Here is a 24,787-nt window from a genome sequence, read left to right as displayed (position 1 = left end):
AACCTCCATTATGAAAGCCCCATGCCCAACCAACTGAGCAACCCTGGCAGCCCCATGCCTAATTGTTGGATGTTTGCCCATATCTGCGAATTTTAAATTGAACTTGAAAAAGGGAATTCAAGGTTGCTATAGGAATGAATAATGGAAGTTCTTGAACCCATATAGGGATTAGGGAATAGATTCGAGGGTAAGATAAAATATACCTGCCTTAACCAATATATAGGGAAATTGTAATTCGCACATCTCACATAAACAGAGTGAAATATAGGTTCAATTTGTAACAAGAGACTCGGATTCATTTGAGTAAAGAGAAATTGTCTCAACAAGAGTGAAATATAGGTTCAATTTGTAACAAGAGACTCGGATTCATTTGAGTAAAGAACTTGTAGGTTAATAATCCATGTAAATCAATTTACGTGAAGAAGATAGGATCCTAAGTGAAACGTCAAGGAAGCCGTTAACTCTTTCTTTTATTTTTTATGACATGGAACCGGCAGCTCCTACCCTTCGGGTGCGCACAGGGCAAATCCAGCTATTGTGCAATAGCTCGCAAACCACACAGGAGAGATAATCCGCATTAGGCAAGTCCCGTGCGACGAGCTCAACCCAGAAGACAAATCCCACGCTGTTATAGACAGGGGGTTTTGAACCTGAAACCTCCATTATGAAAGCCCCATGCACAACCAACTGAGCAACCCTTGCAGGTAAGAAGCCGTTAACTCTAGGCCTGTTAATAATCATATTCCTCAGAAGTTTGACCAATCAATTGTTTTCTTCACAGTTGCTTTACTTCAAAGTTCTAATTTAGTTAATCATTCAGCCAACTTCCACACTTTGTTTATTGCTTGACAATTAGGCATGGCTTGAGCGGCAGTTTACCAGTTAATCACTAGTCCTCAAAGTAATGATGCTTGATTCACTCCATATACATTTGTGTGCGCTTTTTGGAGGTAACACTAAGCTCTCAAAAAAAACAGGTAAAATATTAAACTAAAGGGAAATAGGCCACAAAAGCTTGATTTGATTTCACAATGATCACACTCTACAAGCTCAACCGAGTTTAAAAGAGTAAGAAATGATCTTGAAGGAGATAAATTCCCCGCTCCATGGCATGACACCTTTCGCTCATCTTTTTCGATTTCTTACTCCCAGGAAAAACAAAAACTAATTTTAAATACTGCGCACACATGAAAAGGCTTAAATCCCCACCGCCCCCCAAAACAGACATACATAAAAAGAAGGATTTCTAAAACTGCAATTTTTAAAACTAAGTTTGTTGGCAACAAATAAAATCAGCTTACTGGTCTTTTCCCACACCAAGAATCCACTGTGCAAGATGAGTCAAGTACGGTTCTGCCCTAGAGCCACTGCTTAATATCGGTCCCAGGCTATGAAGCTCAAAGGTAAATTCCCTCTCAAATTTCCTGCAGATGAATAGTCAACTATGAGAAACTGAGATAGAGAGATTAAATACAAAAGTACAAATTCATGGTAACATACAGAACGGATTCAAATACTGTGACGTTTTCAGGAGCTAGTCTCCGCATCTGATATGGAGTCCTTAGTTTGACGTTCTTATATTTTTCTATACTGGGAGAATCATTAGACAACGTGTCGGTATCAGCAATATCCAATGAGGAGGTAATCAACCGTTGGCTTGCAGCTGCATATTGCAAACATATCAATTTCAACCTCTCCACCTTCTGCACTTAGAAAAACATTCATGAGAAAATCAGGAAAGAAAAAATAGTTACAAAAACAAAATACCAAAATTAATCCCCTGAAAAAGAAACTTCAGCTAACAGTTATATTATCAGACCAAAAACCTAAAACGTAATCTGGCAGTTGATATTGAAATGTGTCCACTAACAGGTTCTTGAACATTGCAGACAGGCTAGTCATCATCCATATCAGCACCTTTTGTGAAAAATTTTAAATTAGGAAAAAAGTAACTGAAGGCCATCAATAACCAGAAATCATAACTAACCTTAAGAAGGGCTGGTGATAGAAGCAAACATTCCCTCAAGCACTTATCAAGAAAAAAGTCATGGTATTGGATAACCTGCCCCAAATATGAATCAACAAACTAATCAGACAATACATTCAGAAACCAACAGGACCATCCCTGTTCTATAAATGTGTTTAGACACAGAGTTTCCTTTGTAGTTTATACAGAAGCACGAATTTAACATAATCAATTTACCTCGTCAATGCTTTTCGCTGTTTGAAGTCTACTGAGCATTACATGCCAGTTAGGTTCAAGAACCTGAAGATACAATAAGAAACTGGTTCAATCTAACTAGCAATACACATCAGAAATTTTACAGTCAACGCTCTTGTATATCAGCCAATAGAATATCAAAAGTTTTGCAGTCAACCGTATTGTACATCAACCAATAAAATCCGGTCATTTAACATTCTAACAAGAGAACAAAAGTAACAGCTGTCTTCACTAGTTTAATAGATGTACTAAAGCACATGTCTATGATAAATGAAAAAGAATCGCGAAAGAGAAGGATACATTAGTGGTGCTGCAATGACAGTGATGAAAAGAATAATGAGAAACTCAAAGCATGCAACCAGAAATTAAAATAACAAAGGAAGAATAGCTTGTCAAGAAAATAATAAAGGAAGAATAACAAAGAGAACTGGGGAACTCAAAGCATGCCAGCAGAAATTAATGTACCAAAGCCAGGCAGACACAGCAAAGATAATAAAGAAACGGCAGTTCCCTGAGAAGGGGTGAAACTTGCCTCAAATGTCAAATAGTGTAAGAGGCTATTTATGAACTTTAGCATGTTGCGACATAACAAAGATGATACAGAAACTGTAGTTCCTTGCATGTCGAGCTTGCGGAGACCCTATAAAAACAAAATAAGCGAACGAGTAAATCTATCAGAAGTCAAGGAAAACAGAAGCTATTTTACTATTGCTAGTAGAAGTAATCAAAAGGTCATACCTGATGTACTTGCCATGCCCCAGAGAGTTGCCTATCAACATGCTTACAGTGAAATAGAAATCTGAAAATCAACTGGTATTTTGTCAAGGCTTTCCGTGATATTACAAGAGATAACGGCCATCGAACCTGAAACAATAAAATGCAACCAGGATCAGGAGACAATAATACAATGATCCAGCAGAAATAATACCATGACCTTTAAGATACATTACTCCATGCTACAACTAACATTGTCATTCTCACCAAAACACCTAAAGAAGAGAAGAAACAAGATGCTCTCCCTCGGCTTCAGCTAAATATGGTTGTTGCCAGCTGGCGCTCAATGAATACATTTAAGTATAACAGGTATAAGACAATGTGAACTTACCTAAAGAGGGAGAATTAGCACTTTTTATTCACCACTCTATTGTGACTTAGCTAAAAGTATCGAAAAATTTCCTGCTAAATACGATTTTTAGATTAGCCAGCTATTGAACAGCCAAACTGTTTTCTCTTACATAAGTACAAGTACTGAAAATACCCAAACTGCTGTTCAATAGGAAAACTTTAAAGGCAAAGAACAAATGCAAACACAGTAAAAAGACAATTATATAAAAATAGCAAAGCGAATGAAATAGCATGCTTAAGGTTGGCAATGGCCAATTGGACTTTTTGACCAGGAATTTTTATAGAAGATAGGAAAACATGCTTTCCAGCCAAACCATCCAAGGAGGTGATGTAGGTTGGTAAAAACAGAAATATGAGGCAAGACAAGAAGCTAAGAGAAAGCACAAAGGAGGCAAGAAAAGCATAGGTCCAAGAGATGATGGAGGCTACTTTAGTGCCTCACCCCAGAAGCAGACAGCACACTTGTGGGGGAATTATGGTGATAGCTCATCTAGACTTACCCTATAAAACCACAGTAGCATGCAATCAAAGCACCTATTGCTACCCTCGTGACTTCGTCCAGCTGAATGCTATTTAATATATTGCAGCTGCTTGGAACTTGGAACCCGTTCAGTGTTACAACAAACTTTTAGAATATATTTCCTTTCAACGTAGTGGCAGAATCTCCCTCCCCCTTACGGGAACAGATCAGAACGTCCATAGATGCATTTCTCTCTAGATATCCAGATCAAGATGATTAGCATCTGCACTGGAATGTTAGTTGTCTTTCTAGATAGCTGGGACAAATGAGGAGTTACTAATATGTTGGCAAAGACACCGAAAACGAGAATTAGATATGTTCTCCCTTGGATAATAATATCCCCTCTCAAGGCAATTGATCCCTTTGATTGTATAACTGGGGAAGTAGCTGGCTTTGATTCGCCGGACAGGTTATGCGCTTGGACTAAGAAGGGAGGTTTTTTCCTTACTTCCTTTGGGAATTTGCAGTTGCTTTATTTCAACATCTTTGAAATCTGACATCCACTCTTATTTTCTTGCTACATATTTTACTTTATATGCACCAACCCATTTTAACCTTTTTATTTCTTAGTTGCCTATTTCTTTCCAAATTCCATGGTCTTTTATCCTACCTGTTTTCTTAGCGTCTTTGCATTGTTAGCTGTTTTCATTTGATATGACTAAGTTTCTCTTTTGCACTCTTTGATTGCTCAAAGAAGGAAGGGAAGAGGGGACAACAGCCAAGATCTGGATATGCTTAACATTTTGAGCCTAAAATTGGGCCCCTTTTTAATTACAATCCAATGCTCTGTAGCAAGCACAGTCTGGATCTCTGTTCGATATAGAAGGCACACAGACCTGCTTTCATGAAGCAATTTTCTGCTCTTTCTTTTCTTCTCTTTTTTTCTTTTTGTTGTGTGGGAGCTGTCGTGTAGTTTCTTTTAAAAAGAAGAAAAGAGACATTAGAATACAAACCTTGTAATTCAAAGAAAAAGTTTCCAAGCCAGTAATGCTTAGTGGTTCCTCTAAATCATTGCTATCTGGAGCAGACCGGCTGATTTCAAGATCTTTCAATGTACTCAATCTTTTCAATAAGGTAGTCCTCTCCTGAGAAAGATGGATCATTTTTTACATAAATGCTGCAGATCATCCTCGTGTCTTGAAGGTTAAACAAGGCAAAGTAATAATAACTCACCACACAACACAATAAGTCCTCATGGCAAGGATCAGCGGCAGCTGCAGTAGATCGCAAAGCAAGGTCTAGAAGAGACTACTCAGAAGAAAGAAAAGGTGAACACCACGTTACAAGGAGCTTCAAATGTTTTCTCTGTTTAACAGAAAGCAGAAAACTAAAAACTATGTATAAACCTGTAGCTTCTCCACAGAGATCTCAGCAGGCTTCTTCATGAGCTCCTCTCTAGCTGTATCCATGAAGTGAACTAAGAAATCACCCTGCATGACCAGTTGCAGTGAGTACAAAGATAAATTTCTTAATGGCCAGCATGAATCTAACCAGAAACATACAAAAACCAGCAACAGAATCAGGCGAAATACTTTTAATTCCTTCTGCAGAGAGCACTTATAAAGACAGTAAAGAATGAAACGAAAAAAGAAAAGAAAAAACTCAAAAACCATGCCCAGATAGCAGAGAGCTTCTCTGAATTTGCAATTTAATTGACTGATTTGCTTGTTTGGAAAAGATAGGGATAACCATGTTTAGTATCTTCTTCCTGCAACTCATTTTGATGCCAGCTACTAGTCCAAGAAATATCTTCTTTCTACAGAAAGATAATACTAAAGGGCTGGCGATTAATAAAAAAAACAAAGTTATTGCAGCATACGACTGCATGTAGCTTTTAAATTCCAAGTTTACCAGGAATTTTCCCCATATCCAACCCCCAATTCCCAAACTATCATAAAGCTTAAATATATCATCTGCTAACAGCTAGCTAGTACCTGATCAAGAAGAAGATAATGCTTGATAGATTGCAGTTTTCCCATAAGGTCATACTGCCAAAGAGGAGAAAGGTTTAATCAGAGAGGAGTTTATGTAAAATAAAAGCACTTGCTTTCACAATCAAGAAACATGCAAAAAAAGCCGTCAAGAAATAACTTTATTGCATCAGCACACCTTGTTTTTAACAAGATTTAATAGTTCGCCACTGGCAAAATCATAAGCAGACTTAATGCACTCCAGATAATGATGATTTGAGCCTACGCTTGTTAACTTTGACTTTTCTGCCACAGGGATCTAACAAAACAATTAGTTCACGAGCTTCTGCTAATATTACTAATGGAATTGTAAAGCAAAGAAATTTGGAATAACTTTATTGGGTGAAGATTGAACAGCAATGAAATATTGTCAAAACCTGAATACTATGACCGCACTCTCTCATGACATTTAAATATTTTCCAGTGATCAAAATTGTTTCAGCTGCATTTGCAAGGAAACTAGGAATGTCATCCTTCAGGCTGTAACGTTGTTGCCAGTACTTGGCATCATAATCTTTAGTAAGACTCTCCTGTGGTAAATACAGTGAGATTAATGAGATGTCAACAACTAAGTAAAAAAGTGTTATTACTGACAAAGATGCACCTTCTGAAGAGACTTGTTCTCAGCAATAAAGAATTCACCATAAGGATCATCAATCACTCCTTCATACAACCACCTAAAATTTTACAGTAGTTCACATTGAGCAACAATAGTAATTCACAGTAAAAAGAATGGGAAGTTCAGCAGACAATGGCGAAAATGAGAAAATGTGACATATATCCTACTCCTAATACCTACAAAACACAGTTTTAACCTAATATTTACTCTACAGGGGACAAGAAAACCAGTAATTTCCTTGCTTATTATCATTGGACAAATATATAGATAAAAAATTGTGCATTTCCAATTTAGCTGAAAGTCATTATTCAAGGAAACATGGACTACTTTTTTAACATGTGTAATTCCATCAGGTGATATCCAAATTAGACACTATCGGCATGGACCCATCAAGATCAAATAGCAGATTAAGCAATAATCCTTTAACCCTAGCAATTTATGTATCCCCAACTTCTTATACACTTCAAAAAAAAGTAGAAGCATGTTATTTTCAAACATAAACCGAAATTTGATTAGGCAACTATGCCCAAGCAAGGAGGGGTCAGCCCGACCTTAAGCAAACTTGGATAATCATTGCAGAATCTAGATTAAATACCTCTCTAATATTCCAAGATATGCAGTGCTTGCTGATTGTGACATCTTTTCCAGCAAAGACCTCACTACATGATCACCAGCCATTGCCTTTGCCTAAAACAGAATAATTAATCTGGAAATTAATATTAACCCTCCTCAAATAGAACATATGTAGTTTGTGTTAAGAATATTGTAAATGAGGTTGTGTACCAATTAAGATTAATTAGAGTGATTTGTTCCTATTTTAGTACTCATAGATTCACTTAAACCCAGCAACTTGAGCGAGCAATCAAGCTAAGTTTTCACTCAATTATTCTTTGTCTTATTTTCTCACATGGCATCAGAAGCATTGGCGAGACAATTCTCGTTGTGCAGCCACCAGTGATGTCCGGGAAAGGAAAAAGTAGACACCGTGAATCTTTCACGTGACTTTCAGATTTGTTTGCATTAGCTCTCTGTTCCGCAAAGTTGTGCGAAAACCAATTATTCCTTCCTTGTCTTTTTTATTTGATGACCGAGAAATCCATTTGGAGCCAACCCTTGAGCCAATTGCAGCTTTCGAACCTCAGGGATGATGGGCCCGCCCCTCTACCCTTCTCCACTTAAATACCGGACTTAATTAGCTTGGCAAAGGGCAAAACTTGTGATTTAAGAAACAAGTCCCTTAACCTTTGCCAGTTGAGCTAACCCCTTGGGGCTATTCCTTCCTTACCCCATTTTCTCACAATTCTAAACATCTCAAAACAGAGTCTATCACTATTACTTAAATTTCTGTTCGACTTTCCATGTTTCTTGTCAATACAAGTCATGAATAACTGAAAAGAAAAACTACTTTTAGATTTTTGTATTTCCAACATTTATGTAACTCGAATTTGAATGAATCCTCACTTTTCTTTCCAATTAGTATTAAGTAATATGCACATTTTCATTACAGAGAAGATTTTCTGAATGAGAAAGACTAATTGACTAAAAGTCTAAAACTACTAAAACACAAATTGTCAGCTCTCATTTTGATGACCATGCAAAATCAAACCACAATGTTCAAGCAAATATGGAGTTTAAACTATGAGTAGTGAATCTATAGTATTCCGCAATTCTAGTGGAACTCAGACAATAGATCCCTCAAAGTCATGACATTAAGACACCAGACCTGGCTTTGCAAGAGGTTGAGGACTGCAGAGCCAACACAGTTATTGGCTGCAGCCTTTTTCACCACCATAGACAGAGCCTGCATTGAACCCGTCATTGGCTGCAAAAAATAGCTTCACTAAGCACAAATGATGATGAGGCAAAGTAAATGACTACTAAGCAAATTAAACTAGTTTAAGCGGTGTTACCTGGCAGTAAAACCACAATCCTTGTATAGAAAGTTTTCCTAAGCGAAATTGATGTTCAAGCTGTGCCACCATTGCTTGGTAGTCCTGGAAAATATATTCTAGACTTCGATTAGCCCCCCTTTTGTTTTCCTTTCTTAAAGTATTTCTTTCTCTTACTTCTACATTGCACACGTCTGTCCAGCATGGGACAATATATGGAAAGAACTCATGGCACCAAGCAATACAGTATGGAGTATGCCATCCAATTTGTAAAGAACCATAGATAATTTCAAAATTAACTCCCTTTTCTTAGTCCAACTTTTTCCTTATCCAAAAAGAAACCATAAATAATCAGTTGAACCAAAACAAGGTAGCGGATAGATTTTCTCAGCTTCTTACGAGAAAATTTTATGATAGTTACATTTATCTATCCACAAAAAGAAATTTTTATTTTAAAATGTAAATAGTTTTATTGATAATTGTGAAAAATCTACCGTATACAAGCAGCAGGAGTAAAGAATCTACAATATCCGAAAGAGAGATTAAACAATCATGAAGATGATTCCATGCTCCCAGAAGAGATCTTCTAAAATATAAAATTTATATATCCTCAAGAAGACCTTGTACACAAATGGATAAATACCAGACAAATGAATAGTGAAAAGAATAATCCACCATGCAATCACAGAAGGATCCATAAATAAGAAACTTACAAGGAGGAGTGCCCTTAGAGCAGCAGCAAAGGCATGATTGACTAGGCCCGTCTTGAACTGTGACCTTGTCTCGACAAACTGGTTAATCAAGATATAACTTTCGCATAGCGGGAATAGCCTTTTTGCAAATTCCTACAATAATAATCCAAATTATTTCAAGAAATGTTTTAAACTAGATACAACATGGATTTTCCTTCACGCTTACTCAGCTTTCAGCCTCAATATTTTGTTGTTTTAAGCATATATAGACTTATTTACTTCCTTTTCTCCTTTTCTCCTTCAAAGTGTTGCATTATTACTTGTCGGTGCATAAAATGCTAACCACAGAGCACCCAAGGGTGTAGCCTAGTGGTCAATGAAGTGAGTTGAGAGTCATGGGGTCTCGGGTTCGAATCCAGCGGAGGGAAAACACTAGGTGATTTTTTTTCCATATGTCCAAGCCTTGGTGGAAAGAGTTACTAGGTACATGTGCTAGTCGGAGGTAGTAGGTAACCCGTGGAATTAGTCTAGGTGCGTGCAAGTTGGCAGTCTGGCACGGACACCACAGTTCTACAAAAATGCTAACCACAGAACAAAAACGTACTTTTTTTTGTTTTTAAATAACTACCATTTACACTTACATCTTTGAATAAAAGAAAAAGACCAGAAAGCTAGAGAGAATCATCTTCAAAGCATTAACCTGTATTTTTTTTGGGAGAAAGGTAAGTATTATAGATGTAGCACAAATTGTGCTTGCAGTATTTACAAAAGTGAATTCACATTAAATCATCATTAATTCAAGTGTATCTAAAAGAGATTCTACATCACAAATCATCATCAACCCGTACTCTTTTTAGAAGGAAACTTGCTGAACAGCCAGCTCGACAGTTTCATGCACCGAAAATCTCCGACATCCTCCTCACATTTGAAATTTCCAGGAACACCAAACAAATTGGAGAATAACACTCTTATTAGCTATTTTAAGCATATGAAATTTTGTCAATTAGAGACAGATGAAAGGTATCATTCTCTTTTTTCTTTATTTAGCTTCACTACTCTTTTCATATACTCCAATTCATTGTTTTCAATCATACACTTTATGCCTATTTATATTTCAGCGCTTTCCTTCAGTAGTAATATTCAGCTATCGCGTAGTTTTCTATTGTTTATTACCATTTATATTGCCACTAGTAGTTTAACATGGATGGATTAAGAGCTTACTTTTACAATTTCATTAACACATACCAGCCACTACTGGATGAAATATGTTATACTTCTTTTATTAAGAAAATAAGTTGCACTTATAAACATGTATCAGTAATTCAGAAGAAAGATAATAGCTTAAGTTTGAAGATTGAACATGCTTTGTCTAATTAACTTTGGAACATTATCTGAGGGATAAAATGTACTGAAAACATATCTCCCCGACTTCTCTCTTTTTACTTTATGTTCTTTACTTATATACTTTTTAGAGAATACACTCTAGCAACATCATTGTCTACCTTTATCTAAATGCTAAACCTGGCGGCCTAATCCAAAAATAATGGCTCATTGCACAATAATGCCGTGCAATATCAAATCTTCGGCTCCAATCGTTCCACTAAAGCAATATCTTAGAAACATTATGTGACCACTTTCTGCTATTATGTTCTGATAAAATTATGATCAAGGCTGGCTTTCAAAAAAAATGCTCAAACCCACTTGCTCAAGTTCTTTATTTGGTCCCCGGATATTGACATCTGATATTCACAGAAGGTTAAGAGTCCCCAATTCTTCATTCTTCACATTCTCCTGAAGTATCGCACGGATTCTTCGATGGAACCCAAACTCAACTAGGCATAACAAAACAATCTAGATCTTGATTTCATTCCAATCATCTATGAGAGTTCTTTTGCTCATAACAGATTCAAGATGGTGCCATAGCCACTTAATTAAAACCAAATTATGTACCTGAAGAGCTAAATCCATAGATGCATCAACCTGGAAGGTTATATCATCCTCCTTCCCTCGGAGTTTCTTGATTGAAATATAGCGTCCTTCAATTCCAACCAAGGTGGAAAGAAGATCATCAATAACAATCAACTCCTGCATAAGATTTTAATAAATGATTATGACCCTGATCAAACTACAAACCAAAATTGTCAAGTTCATATAGGACATACCATATTAACAAGAAAATCCTTTTAAATGCGCCACAACATAATAATCCTCATTTGCCTTAAAACTTTAAACAAACAAATATGCAAATGTTCACAGGACATTAAATTGCAAACAAGATCAACACACGCACAAGAGAAGGACATGACATATATTTTTTGATGACATATATTGACTACTACATTTTTGTTAAATCTTATGATCCAAGTTTATACATTCAGAGTCAAATATATATAACTTCTTCTTTACTGGCATTATACTCAATAATAACAATAAGAGCAACAACCAACGACAATAAGAGAAAAACAGACGAGGAACCATCTAGTTGAATCAACAGATGCATACCTGAATGGTGGCATGATAGCAACCTATGGCTTTATCCGCTCCGGCACTGAATAAAATAATCCAGACAGAAACAATAAAATAAGTAGAAATTCAGCAGCTTGGTTTAGGAAAAACAAATCAAACACACCAAGGTAAAGTAAAACACATTCACAAAAAATCAAAGATACATGACAACAGAAAGCCAAGGACAAGTAGGATACCTTGAGTCCATAGAAACCCCCTTGAATTCAGTAGTCCCAGGTGTAACCTTTGTTTCCTGCATGAATTTTCAAGGGCCAAAATAGTTTCAAATAAACATAGGAAACTAACACCTTGTTTGGATGGTTGTTTGCCGTGGTTCATTATTGTATTGTTTTCACTGATATCATGTTTGTTTCCATTGTTCTAACTATATTGTATGGTGTTGTAAACCCATTGTAACTCTGTTGTTGTATAACCGTGAAAAAAACTCCATTTTTTTAACCACGGATTTGGTGGTTTTTCCATGGTTACTTATTTTTATGTTATCACTCTCACTGTCCCAATTTATGTGACACACTTTTCTTTTTAGTCTGTCCCAACAAGAGTGTCAACTTTTATATTTAGAAATAATTTACCCCACAATAATCTAAGGCTTGTTTTAAACCACAAATTCCAAAAGCCTTACTTTCTTTCTTAATATCCGTGCCTAGTCAAATGGTGTCTCATAAATTGGGACGGAAGGAGCAAACACAACAAACAATACAGTCTATCGAAACATTATAGTATTCATTAATACAATACTGTAAATTATGAAACCATGGGTAACCACCATCCACACAGAGTGCGAGCAAACGAAGAAAAGAAAGGTGGAAAACCAAAAACAAAAAAGCAGCATTCTTGGAGAGACAGAAAAGGCGAAAAAATGAAAATTTGAGTAAATATAATTGAAATGAAACTGTCAAGCTGAGAAGAAGTGTAGGGTAATTAGTGAACATTACCTGATAAAATTGGGCAGTAAGAAAAGGACGATCTAAATTCCAACTAGGAGTTGATGGGTCCATGTTATGTAATTCCTCTCAAATCTTGAACTCAGTTTCAGTAGGCTGCCAAAAGGGAAATTACTGAGAATTGCTTCATAATAACACTTACAAAACAACCACAATGTCACAACAGTTCACTTCTCAACTCAAAGGGACAGATTTTGGAGGTTTCAAAAAATGTATTTTTTTGGATTTGATGTTTAGATGAAATTTTTTGGGGGAAGCAAAGCTGGTGCACTGTGTTTTCGGGAGAGGCTTATGCACGAAATATAATCAAAATGAAAATTGTGCCAAAGAGTTTTTTTTTTTTTTTTGTACTTGCTAAAAAATAAGGAAACATTTTTATCATTTTCTCCCCAAATATTTCACCAAAAACGGTGCCCGGACACCAGTTTCGTAATTTCAACTCCCCAAAAACTGATCTACTCATATTTTAAACCCTAAGGAGCCGTTTGAACATGTTTTGAAATCATGAGATAAAATTATATTTGGACATGCAATTTGAATTTCTTATAGACCCAAAAGTTGTGTGAAACCACCAGAACTTTCTCAATTTTTATATTGGTAAATATATCTACCAACTTATGGGTCATTTTTTACAAAATATAAACTTATGAGTCAAGTTTTACATATAAAAATTTTGAAATCATGATTTAAAATTCCAAATCATGCCTTTTTTGATGATTTGGAATTTCATCTCTGACGTGTCCAAACGCTGATTTCATCTCATGAGATGAAATCGCATGTCCAAACGTCTACTAAAGCAACAGTTAACTCTAATTTTCTATCCAGAATTAATTTTTTATGTTATATTTGACTTCTCTATAACAATATTTTTACCTATAACATCAGTACCATTCTTGATAGCGGTACACTTTGTAAAATTACCTCTCCACTACAGTCATACTCAAATATTGTGTAATAATATTTTGTGAGAAATATATTATGCATAAAAGTAAAATATTAAAATCTTTATAGTAATCTTCATTAAATTTCAAGTATAAATATCTAAAAGGAAAAATTTCAAGTACAATTTAAGTCACCCATTATCTAATGACAAGAAGTTTAACTTATGCTAAGCAATTAACACTATTGTAGAAGCAAGCATGAAATGATGTTACAGCCTCTACCATTCTCCATCATTGGAGAAATACCAAAATTCTACCTACAGATGACAACCTCAACGTTAATAATGAAAATCTAGAACTTGTTAAGGGTGTTGGTAGTGTGTCGCCACTTATAGGACAAGTCCCATCTCATAACACCAATCAAGCAATGGATGCTACCACTTATATAGAGTTTGACACAACACTTTCAATTCTTGAAATTTACACTGATGAAGAGATTATTCCACAAGTCATTGGAGTGGAAATAGACAGCTGATGCAGAAGGTGACAAGAAAGTGCTGACGAAGAGCCTCAATATATTGCTATTGGGGTGATAGAAGGGTCAACCGTTAAGTTGTTAAGCTCTTTGACAGCTTTCAAGACAGAGTTACTGAATTCCCTTTTGTAAAAATTTGAACAAAAATCTTTGTCAATTCAAGTTTTACATTATCACGAAGACTGAAATTTAGGCAATAACATGCAATTGTAGAAATTCTTATATCAACTTGAAATATTTAAATTTTCAATTAGTTTTAAATGCATATGTTCTTTAGATTTTAATTCTTTATCGGTATGGTACTAGTAATATATTAGTCTTTTCAATTTTTATTTAATGAAATATGAAAATCAATTGAGATTTTAAAATTAACAAGTATTTTATTTTCGTTTATAACATAAAAAGTACAAAAAAAATATATTTTTTTTTGGCCTAATTTTGCTTATAACATCTAAATGAGATCTAAACATCAAATGTTAGTTATCACATCACTATAGCAACCATGAATTCAGACAAACGCCTTATTATAGAGAGGTTTGTTTGTAGTACAGTTTTTTGAAATGCCCAAAAACTAATATAGCACATTTGGCTAAAGTTTTAAACCTACTTATTTTAAAGTGCTTTTTGTCTGGAGTATTTTTTGAAAAAGTCGAAAAGTACTTTAAGTAATAACAATTTTTATCTGGCTAATCAATTTGAAAAATATTCTTAACAATATTATAGCAACAATTTGTGCTTGATCAAGATTCCAAAAGTGCTTTCTGTAAAAAAAACTATTTTCTCGGCTTCTACTACTTCTCTAAAGTACCTACTTGTTTTTCTAAGGGCCTATTTGGAAAGCCACCCGAGTAATTGAATTGGGTGTAATTAGATATAATTACGCGGTTGTTTGTTTGACCGGAGTAATTATACGGTTAGATGGGAATTGAGTGTAATTGAGAGGGTGTAATTACACTCTTCAATTCTCAAAGGGGGGCTGAGAATTGGGTGTAATTACACCCTGTAATTATAGAGTTACTTTTTAGTTTATTTCTTTCTTATTTTATTTTATTTTAATTTCTTTTCTTTTTTTAATTTATTTTTTATTTATATTATTTAATTTCTTTTTTATTTTATTTTAATTTCTTTTCTTTTTTAATTTATTTTTATTTATATTATTTAATTTCTTTTTTATTTTATTTTAATTTCTTTTCTTTTCTAATTTATTTTTTATTGCTATTAATTAATTTATTTTTTATTTTTACTTTTTAATTATTTTTATTTTTATTTTTTAAATATATTTTTCTTTTTATATTATTTATATTTCATTTCCTTTCTTCTCATTTCCAACCTTTACTTCTTGTGGCTCCATGTAATTGCTCGTATTTTTTATTTTATTTTATTCATTTAGCATAACCGTATTATTATTCTAATTTTTTAAACTACACATCTTAATATTAAAAAAATGAGTCGTTAACAAACTTGGCATAGAATTTCGTTGTGAATATGGTTATAGACTTATATTTTTCCTTTCTTTTGAATTATAGGAGTATTTACTTATGTTACGTTGGAATTTACTTATGTAATGTTGGAATTGACATAAGTGTTTTATGTTAAAAAAATGGATTTTGAATTTGACTTTAATTTATTTACTTTAGTACTATTGACTTGTTATTTCACATTGCTTGCTGTTTATTTTTCATTTACAGTTGATAGAATTGTTGTTAAACATTTGAATAATGTTGTGGCATTATATTTATAAATGTTCTTTTTTTGTCAAACATTCAATCTCATGATGTTCTCACAAAAAAAATATGCTTTTAAGTTTTATAATATAATCAATTAAAATTAAAATATTATTAATTTGAAATTATATATCAACTATTTTTTACAATATTAGTTACAAATATATGATTGTTAATTAACATACTTTCAAGAAACAATGTGTTATTAAATAGTTAATTTAATATCATTTATAAAGGCACATTTTTTTAAATATTAATTTTAATTTTTTTATTATTAAGTTTTATTTTTAAATTAAACTAATTGTGTAATTACACTTGTGCAACCAAACAATACGCTTGTAATGACAAACAAACAAGTCGTTGTAATTACAATACTGTGTAATTACTAGGCTGTGTAATTATTAGGGTAGTAATTACACCAATTCCAATTACCAGGTGGCTTTCCAAATAGACCCTAAAAGTTTAGTCAAATTTTTTTCTAAAAGTTCAGTCAAACACTCTAATTCTCTCAAATAAGCATACCAAAATATAAGCATTAAAAGAAAAAAAAAATTAAGCACATTTGATTTCCCAAAAGCTGGATTAGACAAGCTATAAGTTTTGCAAACTCAGATGCCACTTAAAAGTTCAAAGCTTACCTTATTTTACTAGAAATAAAGCTAGCAAAATACAAAGTAAACAAATTTTGAATGTAATTACACAGTGTCATTACCGCTAATTTTTACTTCTCCTTGAGAATTAAAGAGTGTAATTACACCAAATTTTCTAATGACCAAGCAATTACTTAGCCAGACAAACTTATCAAACTACGTAATTACACCAATTACACACAAATCTAATCCTTAAGTGGCCATGCTCTTAACGGAATTTTGATAGCTGTAAATGTCCTTCATTACTAACTAATAATTTGACTTTTTTTAAAAAAAAATTGTTTTTATTACATAAGGGGGTAGGGGAAGGGGGATTACAATGTAGGGATTCAAACCCTCACCAACAAGGTGAGGGTTCAGGTAGCCAACCAACTCAGCTACTAGATCCCTACTAATAATATGACTTTTGAAATACATCTCACAACATATTTTTGCATTATTTTCTCCTAAATGAATTTTTTTTCCTGTAGTTTATTGCATATGTTACTAAATAAATGTCATCGTGTTCCTATTTTTTTAAGTGACACAGAATATTAAATTATCGGTTCTCATAAGTATAAAATTTACATTCACGATTTAAGATGAAAATAATGGACAACCCATCAACATGATTGTAACACAAGATTAAACATAATTCATCTTAATTATGGGAATAATATGGTTCCAAACTTCTTGTGCTAGGATTATTTGTATATGTTGAATGGATCATGTGAAGATTAACGTTTTTATACTGACTATATAAAACAAACTAGGAAATTTGTTCACACTTCGCGCGGTTTACTTTAGAAAGATAAAAATTTGGCTAAAGAATTATTGTTTATTTATTTTAATCTAAATATCTACTTTTCGATCAGTTGTATCTTCTCTATATTCTTGAATCGTAACACTAGGTTCTCAGTATATTATCAAGCTTTGTACATAAATAGGGAATGAAAACATAGCTCAATCAATTCAATATTGAACAAATTAGAGAGTGCATTCTTAAGCAATAGGGCATAACATACACTCTCAATTGGCTGTTGGTTTCTGATAAGGTAAAAGATGTGCAATTTAAACAGGAAAGAAAATGCAGAACAAATAAATCTGTACCTTTTGGGACAGTGTAATTCAAAAGCCACAAACACAAAGGATAATTAACTCACATACACAAATATATCTTCAACCATGATAATAATTCACATAAACAAATATATCTTCAACCATTCTTTCGATAAATGCTTTGGTGAGAGTCCATATATTTTTGTTCTCTGATGTACATGTTGACTTTTTAAATTTGCAATTCACATTTGTGCGATTTACGTAGATCATACCTATTGAAACTTTAGGATCTTTAGTTGCATCAAAAACAACAGTTAAATGTAATTTTAATTGTAAAAACCATAAATTCAAAATGTTAAATTGTTTAAATTTAGCATAACAATATACCTTTACAATTATTCGGAGTAATTTAATGTGCTTGATCTATTTTGTTTTGATCCACAGTCAAAATCCTGTTTGATAAAAGAGAAATTTGGTATGAAGATACATGGAGTCCCGAGCCAAATGGCATTTTTTTGCGACCATTAGCCCAAAATAGGTTTTTTTTTTTTTTTTTTTTAATACCTACAATGGGTATTTCGTTGGCTATCCAACGAAATACCCACAACTGTTTCGATGCCTCGCTAATAAGTTGCATTTCGCTACAAGTGTAGCGAAATACAATTTTTTTTTTTTTTTGCATTTCGTGAACCTTTTAACGAAATAGGTTTTTTTTTTTTTATATATTTAGGCGTGAATTTGAGCGAAAGATTTTTTTTTTTTTGTATTTCGTGAATTAATTCACGAAATATAACTGATTTTTTATTTTGTATTTCGTGAATTAATTCACGAAATATAAGTTTTTTTTTTTTTGCATTTCGTGAATAAAAAAACGAAATATGAAAAATATAATTTTTATTTCGTTCATCTAAAAACGAAATTATATATATATATATATATATATATATATATATATATATATATATATATATATATATATATATTTGCATTTCGTTGGTAGATCAACAAAATAGGATAAAATATATTTTTTTATTTCATTGATATACCAACGAAATAGGAAATTATAATTATTTTTTTTTGCATTTCGTGTATTAGAAAACGAAATAGGATAAAAAAATTTTATATATTTTTTTATTTCGTTTGTATAAAAAAAAGGAAAATAATTTTATTTTCATTTCGTTTATATAAAAACGAAATAGGAATATAATTTTATTTTCATTTCATTTATATAAAAATGAAATAGAAATATATAAATATATATATATATATATGTGTGTGTGTGTGTATTTTATTTTTTTATTTCATTCATATACCAATGAAATAGGATGAATATATATTTTTTTTTTGTATTTCATTTATATAAAAACGAAATAGGAAAATAATTTTTTTTTCGTTTATATACCAACGAAATGTTTTGTTCTATTTCGTAGGTATATAATGAACCCCCCCCCCTTTTACCCTTTTTTTTTGCTCTCCATATCGCTATGGTTTTAATTTTATTTTTTTTTTGTTCATTTCTGTTGGTTCAATCAGTTTTAGACGAGCATTGAATAGTTTTTAAAATAATATCTTTTACATTTCGTGACTTAATTTGCAAAATTTTTTACTTTTCTCCGTTTATAAATATTGTCCTATCTATATTTGCCAACCTTATTTTTTTGCAACACTTAGTGTTTTTTTTATACTTTTGACCAATGGTTAGTGTGTGTCAAGATTCGAACATCAATATTTTATACGAACGCGATATTTTTTCTGCGTACAATAATATAAGCCCAATAATATCAGGATATGTTTTGTTTGAAAACTTTAGGGTGTTTTATTTTTTAAGATTTTGATTTAAGCGTATTTTTTTAATCAATAACTTTATTTTGAATATAAATATAATTCTAAAAAATATAGGGAGAAAAACTAGTGGGAAGTCGTCAAACTTTAGATGGTCATAAGTAATCATTTCGGATCGTCCGTTTTACGCGTTTTTTTTTTGAACTTGCGTATTTTTTTTGAGATCTATGACAAACGGCCGTGGGCAGTTTGGCTGAGCCAATTTTTTAAAAACACCTTTTATCCCATTCAATTTCAAATTTTCCCCAAATTGGCTTGAAATTTTCAGTTTTATTTACTTATAAGATGATGATACGCAATAGATTTCAACGTAAAAATCTCGGGGTAATGTAGCTGTGAATGTCAATTTCATACATAGCGGTTTTCAATTTTGAAAATAAGGCTGACTCATTTTCGATATATAAAGTTGACTAAAATAACCTTATAGTCAAACACAAAGTTTTTCAAACAACAACTTACTTCGCATCTTTTCAACCCCCAAATGATGATCCGAGCGTTTACGTTATCGCTTGATGTATTGAAACATTTTAGTCATATATGAATGAAATAAAAAAAAATATTTTATCCTATTTCATTGATCTACCAACGAAATGCAATATATATATATATATAGATATATATATATTCCAATTTCGTTTTTAGATGAAATAAAAAAAAAATTGTATTTTCCATATTTCGTTTTTTTATTCACGAAATACAAAAAAAAAAAATTGGGTATTTCGTGAATTAATTCCGCGAAATACCCAAAAAAATAAAAATAAAACCAAATTTTGTTCAAATTCACGAAATATATAAAAAAAAAAACTATTGCTTCTAAGATTCACGAAATGCAAAAAAAAATAAAAATATATATATATATATATATATATTTGTTGCGACCGCTACACTTGTAGGAAATGCAACTTTTCTGTTGTTACAAGGAGCAGTGTTGTTGGGTATTTAGTTGGTTATCCAACGAAATACCCATTGTGGTATAAAAAAAAAAAGGCAGCCTATTTTGGACTAATGGCTGCAAAAATATGCCATTTTGGCTCCAGACTCAAGATACATGCATATTGGAATCATGGTTCCTTCTTAGTTGAGTCGTATTTTTTTTTAGTGTTAAAAACCGAAGAAGAAGATACAGAAAATGCCTGCCCTTCTCTCAAATCCCCTGCCTTCAACCTTATATTTATACTTTTGTAATATGAAAGATTATACATACGAACAGTCAGAATTGGATCCATTTTCTTTCATTAATGTGTGGATTTTGCGCATTTAACTACATAAAGTAGGCTATAATACGAATCATTCTGTATTGGAGCCATTTTCTCTCATTAATGTGTACATTTTGATCATTTGACTATATTAAGTAGTCAATTTTATGTTTTGAGCATGCAACTGCATTAAAGTGTTCTTTGAATTTTTTCTTCTATTCTAATAATATGAAGGCTAAAATATTTTAAACTGAAAAAATATTAATCTAAAAAAATAAATGGTAACACAAGATTAGGTATCTTTCCACTGAATTACTGTGTCTGTTATCCGTTTTTTTGCTTTCAAATTTTTTTTTTTTTTTTTTGTTGTTGTTGTTCCTTTTTTGTGCTCTTTCTCTTCCTTAATGCTTGGGAGTAATAAATGCTATACTAATTACTGATTACTACTAATTAAAGTTCCTTTTTGTTAACAAATGCCTATTTGCCGAATTAAAAATCATTTATCTTGTTTAATCACTCTTGCAGTACCAAGAACAACATGTTGAAGCTTGCTCCAGCTCGAGCTCACTGGAAAAATGAACCTTTCAAGTGAATCATTTGGTAGGTATTCATATATCAAAAGCTAGTCTGAATCCATCAGCACAAAAACCAACTAACCGGACCACGTTAACATGGTGAATTCTCCTGTAGTTCCTATTTTATTGACAAATACTTCTCCTTTAGGAATCGCGTAGGATTTCTACTATAACATAGATTTCACTGGAAAGTCTGCTTTTGTAAACAGTTCCATATCTCCTTCTCCTAACTTTTTATTAAAATCATCTGTTATCTTTGTGATATCAGCATAAGAATATCATGTTGTTCTGATGGCCTTGTAGTCTTCCAAAAACTTTTCAAGTCTTGACTCTATCTTTCATTTTTACTTGTAATAGAAATGATAAACAGAGAGAACTATAATTGAAACAAAATAATCATTAACTTTATCTTCTGCATCAGGTAATGGACAATACAATTTACCAGCAAAGCAGAAAGGGTGTTAAAGTGGATAGTCATTCACTGCAACTATCATGTAGGGTTGGCAACTAGCCCCGGCATTATTAGTACAACAATAACAACGCCCAGTCCCAAACACGTTTGGTCGGCTATACTTGTCATTTTACATAAACATAACATCAACTATGAATCAATCATAACTTATGTTTAACTATATTAAACGGTATCATCAGCAGAATTTTCTAATAAAGCTATTGAATCAGATGAAAATGTCATGGAACTTTCCATGATCTGATGAAACAATGGAACAACTGGTTGAGATTGAAGAGGCTGAGGAGGTACTTCTAGAATTTCAACTTCACCTTCAAGCATCTCTACCACTTTACTCATCGAAGGGCGTAGTCCTGGATTTGTTTGTATGCACCATAATGCAACTAAAGCCATCTTTCTAGCCATCTTCTTTTCATCATCATTTGCTTCTTCATCTGCCACGATCTCTTTCCCCTTGTTGAACTTATCATAAACCCAATAAGGAAAATACTGGCTAGAGTTTTCTTCAGTCGTAACTACATTTCTCTTCAAGTCCAGCATTTCCATTAGTAGCATTCCAAAACTATAAACATCAGCTTTATAAGAGATTGCTCCAATGCTTCTACTGATCAACTCTGGAGCTACATATCCAATCGTTCCACGAGCAGCTGTGAGAGTCACAATGCTATTATCTGTTGGATATAATTTTGCAAGCCCAAAGTCGGAAATCTTTGGAATGAAATTCTCATCCAAAAGAATGTTGTGTGGCTTGATGTCAAAGTGCAAAATTTGCATATCACAGCCTCGATGCAAATACTCGATTCCTCTAGCCACTCCAAGAACAATCTCATCCTTCCTCTTCCAACTTAACAGAGGCCTTTCTTCTTGACTGGAGATGGTGTACTTGTCAAGTGATCCATTGGGCATGAAGTCGTATACAAGAGCACGTTCTGTTCTCTCAACACAATACCCCACGAGTCCGACCACATTGACATGATGAATCCTTCCAATGGTAGCTACTTCATTCATGAAATCTTGACCATCAGCTTTAGGCTTGCTCAACATCTTTACTGCTACATCCTTACCACTTTGAAGCTTTCCTTTATATACACTGCCATATCCTCCCTCACCCAATTTTTCTTTGAACCCTCTGGTCATTCTCTTTATGTTGGAGTAATTATATCTGATTGGCATGAAATTATTTTGTGTTCGTAAAAAGCCTTCAATCATATCAAACATCGACAAATGCCTCCTTTTGAATTTGATCACCAGAAATACAATTATGAATGGTACGCCAATCACAAATCTTAATTCCAAATACCCTGCACGTTTGAGAAGTTATACAAAGGAAACAGAGAGATTATCAGGAAACAGAAAAGTAACTTATGTTAATTATGAATGGTACGCCAATCACAAATCTTAATTCCAAATACCCTGCACGTTTGAGAAGTTATACAAAGGAAACAGAGAGATTATCAGGAAACAGAAAAGTAACTTATGTTAACGATCATTTGGAGACTAAAAGGGAGAGAATAATTAGAATGTCCATACATTCTTTTATGGCTTAAGTTTTCCTGGTTCCTAGTAAACTATATGACATTTTACTTTATTTTTTAGTATATCAAATTAAGCTTATAATAGATAGTTACCTTATGTTGTAAGTCACTTTAACCCGATGGTGTAAAGAAGTCTTACACTCACAGTGCAAATTCTAAAAACTCGTTTTCTTTCCACTATTTCCCATCATGAATTCCTAACCAATTGACACCGGAATGAAGATATGATGATTGTTCTCACAAACCAATAGGTATAATTCTGCCGGCCAAATAATATAGCTTGCTAAAGGGATAAGTGCTTACCTGTGAAAATCTTAAGTTGCATCTCAATACACCCAATACACCCTGGTTAGATTAAGGTCCAAAAATTAGCAGATTTTAAAATGAGAGATCCATGGATAATTTAATAGAGAAAAAAAGATGAAGATTATTGTAGTGAATCCTTACATATACTTTCTTTAAATCCGATATAATAAAGCTCAAAGCCATAGATGATTGCTTGACGAAAATCAGAAAGGGAAATGTTGTTGCCATCTTTAAAATTAGGCCAAGAGGTCATGGCTATGAGTTGTATTGTGCATCCATCACTGACTTCTGATGCATTCATTTCTCCAATCTTCAAATAAGTGTGTTTGCTTAATTCACAGCCACTAATTTCCAGAAATGTATTAGTAACAAATGGACAGGTGAACATGAATATAGGCTCTGCTGCTCTTTTAATACTACGTTCTGATCCATTAATGTAATTATAATATGGACGAAAATGCATACTATTATATTGGTGGAAGGTAAGCTGAGGAGGTATTAGAGAGCACATATCTTCTTTCTGTATAGTTGGATCTATCAGGTGAATTGTCTGGTTATCATAGTTGATGGCTTGCACATAGAAGTTCTTGGAGAACAGCGATATAATGGTTTTGTTATCTTCACAAGCTAATTCAGCTTGTGAGAAACCACAATGTTTTGGATCGGTCTTTAAACGAAAAGGATAGCTTATATTTTGGATATGGCCACAAGTGGAAGGCGCACAGTGTTCGCCACAAGTGGAAGGCTCACAGTGTTTGCTCTTCCTAGCATTGCATGTTTGAGAAATGTGAAGAAAGATGAGGATTGTAAAACATTTTAGCAGAACGTTTGTTCCCCTACACATTTTTTAAGAGAGAGCTCTATCGGAGGAACAGAAAAAAGAGGCGTTAGTGTATATATGGTTGCTAGAGACTCTTGAAGTGTGGACATTTCTTTAACATTACTCCTCCAGTCCCCAATTACGATAAGTCCGTTTCGAAAAATTGAATTTGTTTCAAAAAACAAAAAGTCATTTATTATGATTTTCCCAATATGCCTTTACTGCTCCAAGTTGTGTTGTAGTGTTATTCAGAGAGACGTGCAAGGACAACATTTCTACGGAAAAGGCTCAAATATGCATCGAACTATCAAAAAAGGCTCATTTATGCCACTCGTTAATAGTTGGGCTCAAAAATGCCACCGCCGTTACCATTTTGGGTCATATATGTCATTACTCACTAACATAACTCTACTACTACCAGATTTTGCCACATGACATTATCTAAACATTTCATTTCACGAGTGGCATATATGAGCCATTTCGTAGTTCTGTGGCATATTTGAGTCTTTTCACAATTCCTATATAAACTTCAATCTTTTCTAATTCTATGTAACAAGCTCATAAGGGACAATGTAGTTTGTCCCTTATATTAATAACATTATTATTTTACATGAAAAACTATGCTCTCTTATTTAATTAGAAGATTATGAATCTAATCTTATTCTACATCCTTCACAATTTTTACGAATTTTACGGCTCATTAAAAAAAA

General features: G+C 33.1%; 2 protein-coding genes across 3 annotated transcripts; both read right to left on the bottom strand.

Annotated features, from left to right (window-relative positions):
- Positions 1–1,001: 1,001 nt before the first annotated feature.
- Positions 1,002–12,834, bottom strand: LOC132044281 (gamma-tubulin complex component 2). The gene is made up of 21 exons (XM_059434765.1): positions 12,498–12,834; positions 11,739–11,794; positions 11,539–11,584; positions 10,987–11,121; positions 9,058–9,189; positions 8,366–8,449; positions 8,179–8,277; positions 7,051–7,142; positions 6,441–6,513; positions 6,214–6,366; positions 5,976–6,095; positions 5,801–5,854; positions 5,213–5,296; positions 5,040–5,114; positions 4,820–4,951; positions 2,960–3,085; positions 2,754–2,861; positions 2,204–2,266; positions 1,988–2,062; positions 1,501–1,703; positions 1,002–1,424 (listed from the first exon to the last, which is right to left on the bottom strand). Exons 1-21 carry the CDS (start codon positions 12,558–12,560, stop codon positions 1,298–1,300), a joined length of 2,100 nt encoding a protein of 699 aa, XP_059290748.1. The 5' UTR covers positions 12,561–12,834; the 3' UTR covers positions 1,002–1,297.
- An 8,578-nt stretch (positions 12,835–21,412) lies between these two features.
- LOC132044283 (rust resistance kinase Lr10-like) lies at positions 21,413–24,224 on the bottom strand. 2 transcript variants are annotated; one of them, XM_059434767.1, is made up of 3 exons: positions 23,399–24,224; positions 23,255–23,296; positions 21,413–22,717 (listed from the first exon to the last, which is right to left on the bottom strand). In XM_059434767.1, exons 1-3 carry the CDS (start codon positions 24,099–24,101, stop codon positions 21,582–21,584), a joined length of 1,881 nt encoding a protein of 626 aa, XP_059290750.1. In that variant the 5' UTR covers positions 24,102–24,224; the 3' UTR covers positions 21,413–21,581. The 2 variants fall into 2 exon arrangements, with proteins under 2 accessions (XP_059290750.1, XP_059290751.1); XM_059434768.1 differs by lacking the exon at positions 23,255–23,296.
- Between the last annotated feature and the right edge of the window lie 563 nt (positions 24,225–24,787).

The sequence above is a fragment of the Lycium ferocissimum genome, unplaced genomic scaffold (assembly GCF_029784015.1).
Source record: "Lycium ferocissimum isolate CSIRO_LF1 unplaced genomic scaffold, AGI_CSIRO_Lferr_CH_V1 ctg4107, whole genome shotgun sequence".
In the NCBI taxonomy this organism is placed as follows: domain Eukaryota; kingdom Viridiplantae; phylum Streptophyta; class Magnoliopsida; order Solanales; family Solanaceae; genus Lycium; species Lycium ferocissimum.
Note: the sequence above shows the minus strand (reverse complement) of the source record. Positions and strands in the feature narration are given on the sequence as shown.

Excerpts from the sequence above, each read along its gene's own strand:
- LOC132044281 (XM_059434765.1), bottom strand. The coding sequence starts at position 12,560 with ATGGACCCATCAACTCCTAGTTGGAATTTAGATCGTCCTTTTCTTACT. Across the intron at positions 9,190-10,986 it reads CTATGGATTTAGCTCTTCAG|GAATTTGCAAAAAGGCTATT; the intron begins GTACATAATTTG and ends TTATTATTGTAG. Across the intron at positions 5,115-5,212 it reads TCTCTGTGGAGAAGCTACAG|TCTCTTCTAGACCTTGCTTT; the intron begins GTTTATACATAG and ends TCTTCTGAGTAG.
- LOC132044283 (XM_059434767.1), bottom strand. The coding sequence starts at position 24,101 with ATGTGTAGGGGAACAAACGTTCTGCTAAAATGTTTTACAATCCTCATC. Across the intron at positions 23,297-23,398 it reads CGGATTTAAAGAAAGTATAT|GGTGTATTGGGTGTATTGAG; the intron begins GTAAGGATTCAC and ends TAATCTAACCAG. Across the intron at positions 22,718-23,254 it reads GCAACTTAAGATTTTCACAG|GGTATTTGGAATTAAGATTT; the intron begins GTAAGCACTTAT and ends TCAAACGTGCAG.